Here is a 6,818-nt window from a genome sequence, read left to right as displayed (position 1 = left end):
CCTGTTCTGTTCCCCACTCTGTCTCTGGTGAAGCCTCTCGCAGCCCCTGAGTTTCTGGCCTGTACCCCAGTTCTGTATGTACAAATAAACATATCTTAAAAAAAAAAAAAAAAAAGAGGTCCCCAAACTGTAAATCCATTGTAAGGATTCAGGGCTTCAAATGGAAAGTCATGAGGCAGTCTAAAGCTACTAATGACAGGCAGTTAGACAAGGTATCACTTTGGGCAATAATAAGTTCTGAAAAGCGCATGTATATTTGTTTCAGTTCATCTAGTCTAAGCCAACTTCATACTATATTTAGGGGAAAAGTTACTATTTTTAGTGAGGTCAAGTCTTCTTGTCTGAGGAATCTGAAGAAACTTCTAGATATATAGAATAAAACAAAACTGAGCACCATTTACCAAAATAAAAGAGAAGGACACAAGAGACTTCAAGAAACAAAGATATTATAAATGCAACCAAATAAAAATGATATCACTTACTTTGCCTCCTCTTATATCTCATCTTTGGTCTCCAATACACATCTTTGAAATGTAGAAATTAATTGTATTATTTCCCAGACATGAGACCCCAGCTTAAAGTGTAGGGAGATGGTGGCAAGCAATTTTAATCTAGATAATAATAACCAAAACTTACCTGGCAATCAGCTAGTGCCAACTATTGTTTTCAGTGCTTTCCATATGTTATTGTAATTCTCATAAAAGCTCTATGAGACAAATAATATTATCACCCCATTTTACCAACGCAAATTTGTAAAATCACTGACTTGTTCATGATCGCTTGTTCATGAAAAAAAAATGAGCATGGGAAACAAGGCTTCAGGGCCTCTGCTCTTAACAATTCCATCATGCTGATTTGTGCCATGGTGAATTAAAAAGAGATGCTATTGTTATATATTATGAAACCAGATGTTTTAGTACCTGAAAATGGAGTTATTTGTCCCCAACTTGGAAATGAAGGGAAACTGTGCTTATTTAGGCACTCTGACAGATGACCAAGAGAACATACTCAATTGTCAGTTGTGGAAAAATAATAGCTATTTCCCGAAAGTCATATCAAGCATAGTCTGTTAATAAACAAGTATATACATATTTTTCCCTCCCATAAATGCTTCTAGTTTAGCATACGTATCTAGAAAATAAAGACTCCACACTCCATGTCGATGAAATATTTGATTTAGTGGGTTTTTGTTACATATATGATATGATTTAATCTACCAGCAAGCTCTACAGAGTAGGTATTTTATTACTTTAGAAATGAGATTCAAAGTGATTAATTGACTTGTGCAAACTTACACACCAAGATGTAATTATTGAATTTGCATATCATAACATGAAAAGCTTGTCTCTCTCCTATGACTAAACCACCATGGCCAGAAGAGTAGGTGCCAAAATAATGGTAGTTCCTATATTCTGTGAACATTGTTCCAGTCAAGTGGGCAGGTAATCATCAACCATTTATCTCTAACATGAAAAATTGAAACCCAAAACAATATTTAGAATATATTCGAGTTTCTGGTAGAGAAAGCACTGTTTACCTTTGAAGCAGAATATTCATTTCCTCCCCATAATATGATGCCTGCTGTTCCCAGTGCTGCACTCTCACCAATTGTATGTACTAAGTCCTCCTACAAAAAGAGAATAGTCACAAGTAGTCTTGGCAAAATCAAATTTAGTCACTGACAATAAGTCTTTACCCATCAGCTACAATCATGTTATCTTAGTTACTAAATCAAAGGACTACATAGCAAAAATTGGAAAAGGTAACCCTGCTTTTGAATACTTACAATTATTTGTTAAATATGATGTTCCAGTAAATATTCTAGATGCCAATAATATAAAAATAAAATATATTCTGGTTTCTGTCCCTGAGGAAGTACTTCATAACAATGGTTAAGACAGGCATAGGAACAAGTAACTGCAGTATAAGAAGTTAAATTCTTATATTAGCACCTATAAGACTGCAAAAAGTCAATATGGAAGAGTGTGAGGAGGTTTCCTTAAAAATGTGAAATTTAATATTTGGAAATGAATGTAAATACCTGGAGAAAGCAAGTTATATGCCCAGTAGGCAGGGCAAAGGGATTTGTATAGGAAAAAGCAAAGTCCACCCAGAGATGTGCCAGTAACCCTTGTGGTAAAGATTTAGGACATTAGGGGAGAAGGGAAGGTATCTGAATCCTTATGTTAAACCAAGATCCAAATATTATAAAGAGTCTTTTAAGCTATTTAAATAGTGTTAGCACTTACATATTTTTTTTTAAAAAAATCTCTAGAAAGATACAAATCTGCAACCTTATATTTTTTACTGGAATATAAAGAACACACTGAAGAGGGAGATATGAATGCAGGTTGGGAGACACCATGGAAACTATTCAATGAGAAACAGTGAGGGACTCAGTAAAGGCAATGTCCATCTTTATGAGCAGAGTGGACAGACTGAAGAGTATTTGGAAATTGAAATAAATCAATGTTAGTTACCTGGTGGATAATGGAAACAGGAGAAGGGAGTTGTCCAAGTGACTCTCCAGTTAATAAATTAAGTCCATTATAATTTACCAAGATTAGAAACTGAAGATGTTATGTCTATAATTATAGACCAAGTGTAAGAAAAGTGGAAACTATAGGGAGATGAAAGATGAAGAGAGTTATTATAGACAGTTTGCAAGGTATTCATGTCTGGCAATTCATCACAGTAAGACAAGAGGAAACATTCTTCCATTATTCTAACAATATCATGGATCTTAAATAGAAACCAAGTCTTTTACTTCAATTGAGACACCTCCAAAGCAAAATACCAAGCAGAGTTAGTTTGAAATGATTTCATTGAAAAGTTACTTTATTTCTATGCCAGGTGAAAAAAATCCAGATTATTGATATGTGAAAAATGCAAGAGAGTAGGAAAACATTAAAACACTTTACTACAATAACACTTAGGTAATTCTGTAAGTGCAATTCCAAAGTGAACCTTACCTCATCATTTACTTCAAAAGTCAAATAGTACAAAAATGGAAAAAAGTGTGAACAACACCTTTGTTAAAATGAGTGACTCAGGTCCTCCCTGGTGGCGCAGCAGGTTAAAGCACAGCACTAAGAAGCTAAAGCCACTTCAGCATGAGTTCGATCCCCGCCTTGGAAGTGATCCACACGGGATGGCAGACCTCTCCTGACCCTCCCTCTGCTCCCCTCAGCAATATACTCTGTACATACGCCTTTTCTGCTCCCCACTCTGTCTCTGGTGAATCTTCTCACTGTCCCTGCACCTCTGGCCTGTATCCCAGTTCTGTATGCATAAATAAATCAATCTTTAAAAAAAAAAAAAATGAGTGACTCATCTCACTTTTCCATTTTCCATCAAAACAATCTGCTTAGATTATTTTTTTCTACTGTTATTATTGGAAGCACTCAGCAAATAATTTTTAAATGAATAAATATTAGCTACTCTTTTTTTCCAAAAGGATTTGAGATAATGACATGATTGAAGGGATTTGCTCCTTGAGGAATAAATTAACAAAAAGACTTTGTTCAGTATGACAGGTCTTCAAATATCTGGAGTATTGGCTTTTGATGGGAAGATTTATTTTTTGTTGCACAAAAAGAACTACAACTAATGATATGAAATTATCAACAGACAGAGTAGAATTACTACACTCAAGGAGTTTCTAGGAATTAATATTGCATCAAAATGGCAGATTTTCTGGCATAGGGAGTACCCCATTTTAGGAAAAAAGATATAACAGAAGTCAGGTAGAAAGAATTTGTATCTGGATGAGAGGCAAATTAGATACCCCTGAAATCCTCCAACTTCCTGTCATGATAAAATGTTTTCTTCATAAATTTAGTTTTTTTTTTTTAAAGATTTATTTATTCATATAGAACTGGGGTACAGGCCAGAGATGCGGAGGGTGAGAGGATTCACCAGAGACAGAGGGGAAGCAGAACAGGCAGATCGACGAAGTACACTGCTGAGGGAGCAGCGGGCGGGTCAGGAGAGGTCTGCCACGCCATGTGGTCACCTCCGGGGTAGGCGGGAATCGAACTCATGCAGAAGTGGCTTTAGTTTCTCAGTGCTGTGCTTTAACCCGCTGCGCCACCAGGGAGGGCCTGTTTTGTTTTTTTAATAATAGTGCATAATCCTGCAGAGATAAATGTTAACCAATTAACAGTATTTGTGGTGGTAGATTTCGTTCTCAAATATTTGAGGAAGAATAGTCACTGCTTTAAATGCCCTTATCTCAAATATGAGTGGTCTAAGAAAGTAAGCTATGTGCTATCTAACCAACAACTTGCTTCTGTGCTGGGTACTAGAATAACAAAATTGTAGACTCAAAGGAGTCATAGAAATGTAAAGGTTTTCTGATCTAGCCACATATTCAGTGATTTGAGTCACTACAATATTGTCCTATGCAAAAGGACATCTAGTTAAAACTTGAACATTTCCAAGTGTCTACAAACTCACTGTTTTTCAAACAAGGTCATTCCCACATTTCTCTCCTACTTTGTGTTAATTAAAGGACAATATCTATCCATTTATATAAGTAACATTAAATCCTTAGGCATAACCACTAAATCACATTGTAGATTCGTATAGATAAAATCAGAGTATCTATTATTTTTCAACTAACCTAATCAATTGGAACATAAAGGTGTGATATAATTTAAAAAAAATTGACTTGGTTGATAATTTCCAAATTCTGGGTTTATGGTTTTGATTTGGAAAACTGTTGCTACACTTTCATATTAAAAAGGTGATCTTAAATTTTCTCCCTGGTTAAAGTCATCTGTTATGTGATTTTTACTCAAGGTTAACAACTGCTAACCTTGTTAAGCTGGTAAAAATCATTATTGCAAAATTCTTCAGTAAATACCTATGAAATCAGTGATTTTCATAATTAGTTTGGCATTAAAAAGGCATATCAACCATCAGTACTAATATACTTTAAGGACATTATACCAGTCGTTCTATTAAATTTCCATTCTTTATGAGTACTTTCTTACCTGTGACAAAGTTTCAATACCATGTAAATAAAATGGTCTGGAAAAAATAAACACTGGCAAAGCATAGTCTTGCCTAGCCATTTGAGCAATTCTCAAGGCTTCTCTAATTCGATAATGAGCAAATTTCAAAGCATTTAAACTGGACTTCAATATTGTATCCAAGTAAATTGAAGTGTAAAGGGCCGTGCTTTTTTCCCACAGCCACTGGAGCTGGTCATTGCGCAAAATCTCATCATTTGGACAATTGCCTGTGTACAATTCTGAATTTATCCTGTAATCATAATTGTAGCAGTCAGGATAAAGATAAAACCCCCATAAGCATTTTGGTCTCATTTCTGAAGCCAGGGTGAGAGTGGTGTTCATAAGACTCCTTCCAGCACTTTCAAATTCCTGCTGGGCAACAGATTTCACTTTTATTTCTGACCAATCAGGGTGGTGATTCCCAGTGAAAGCCATGGAATAATTTTTGTATATCATTCTATTTCCCCAATTTCTATCCCATTGAGGTTTCCAGCTTTCCCAGTCAATGACAACAAGACTTTCTGATCTCCACCAAGGGACAACTTTTCTGATGTCCTCAGCGGTTTTCCTAAGGTGTTCAGGAAGGCTCATATTCTGTGGGATCCCTCCATTAAAGGATTTTCCTTGGGAGACATAAGGGTAGAACCCTAATTCATCCGGATAAAATATGACAATGGTTGAGCCGCTCTGCGTTTCTGCAGGATTTGCTATAATATTAAATAACTGAAGATTCAGATTCACATTGAAGAAATGTTGACATTGTATCGTTGGGGCAGCCCAGAAAACGTTGAAAGGTGTGTTCTTGATCACGGGAGGCAATGCTGGTTTGAAGGCTGGCTGCGTGGACATGACCCAGATCAGCAGCGCTCCTAGAAACACCACCCACTGTTTACACATGGCTGGTGGTTCATGTCATTGTTAAAGCAATTGCCTTCAAAATAAGAAGAAAAGAATTAACCATGACAGAGTCCTATGTCCCTTTAGTTTTACAGTACAGAGACTAGCAAATCAAGTAAAAAATCATGGTGATGGTGAAGTCATTCTTTAAAGTGTGAGACAAAGTTGCAATATGATTTATGAAGTAGATTCAAATCTAGGCATCATTTATAGTTTATGTAAACAAAGGAAGAAAATGAGACTTTAAAAAACTGGAAAGTCAAAAAGTCTATGAATAGACATTAAAGTTAAAAATTGCACATATATCTTCAACAATTCTAACTGTACCACCTAATTCTTCTGTTTTTAGTTTCTCAGACTTCTCACTAGTCAATACATTGATATAAGCCATCCTGTGCTGACAGACCTATCTTTGTAGGGGAACTAGAAAAGCAAGTAGGACTGGATTCCCCTTTAACCAGGAAAAAACTTAAGGAGTGGCCCTCCCTGGTGGTGCAGCTGGTTATAACACAGCACTGAGAAGCTAAAGTCACTTCAAGTATGAATTCGATCCCCGCCCCGGAGGTGACCACATGGCGTGGCAGACCTCTCCTGACACGTCCTGCTGCTCCCCTCAGCAGTGTACTTCGTCAGCTGGCCTGTTCTGCTCCCAGCTCTGTCTCTGGTGAATATTCTCACCACCCCTGCACCTCTGGCTTGTACCGCAAATCTGTATGCATAATAAAAATAAATCTTAAAAAAAAAAAAAAAAAAACTCTAGGAGCATGGCCGGTAAATGAGCACTTGTTGGTATTCTGGCAAATATTAAATAGAAATGAAAAGAAATAACAAATGGTAATGCCTTGCTTGTTGTTTGAAATTCATTTGCCTCAAAGGTGTGTTTCTTCATTTTTGTTTGTTACC

At 36.4% G+C, this 6,818-nt stretch overlaps 1 protein-coding gene across 1 annotated transcript in view; it reads right to left on the bottom strand.

The window, feature by feature from the left end:
- The window catches only part of LOC101618892 (hyaluronidase-1-like), an 8,112-nt gene extending 2,197 nt beyond the window's left edge, over positions 1-5,915 (bottom strand). Inside the window, exons 1-2 of the mRNA XM_004677173.1 lie at positions 4,998-5,915; positions 1,538-1,627 (exon numbers count right to left, since the gene is read on the bottom strand). Coding sequence (XP_004677230.1) covers positions 1,538-1,627; positions 4,998-5,915 — 1,008 coding nt within the window. The remainder of the gene's footprint in view (positions 1-1,537; positions 1,628-4,997) is intronic.
- Between the last annotated feature and the right edge of the window lie 903 nt (positions 5,916-6,818).

The sequence above is a fragment of the Condylura cristata genome, unplaced genomic scaffold (assembly GCF_000260355.1).
Source record: "Condylura cristata isolate star-nosed mole 26May11 unplaced genomic scaffold, ConCri1.0 scaffold00005, whole genome shotgun sequence".
In the NCBI taxonomy this organism is placed as follows: Eukaryota; Metazoa; Chordata; class Mammalia; order Eulipotyphla; family Talpidae; genus Condylura; species Condylura cristata.
Note: the sequence above shows the minus strand (reverse complement) of the source record. Positions and strands in the feature narration are given on the sequence as shown.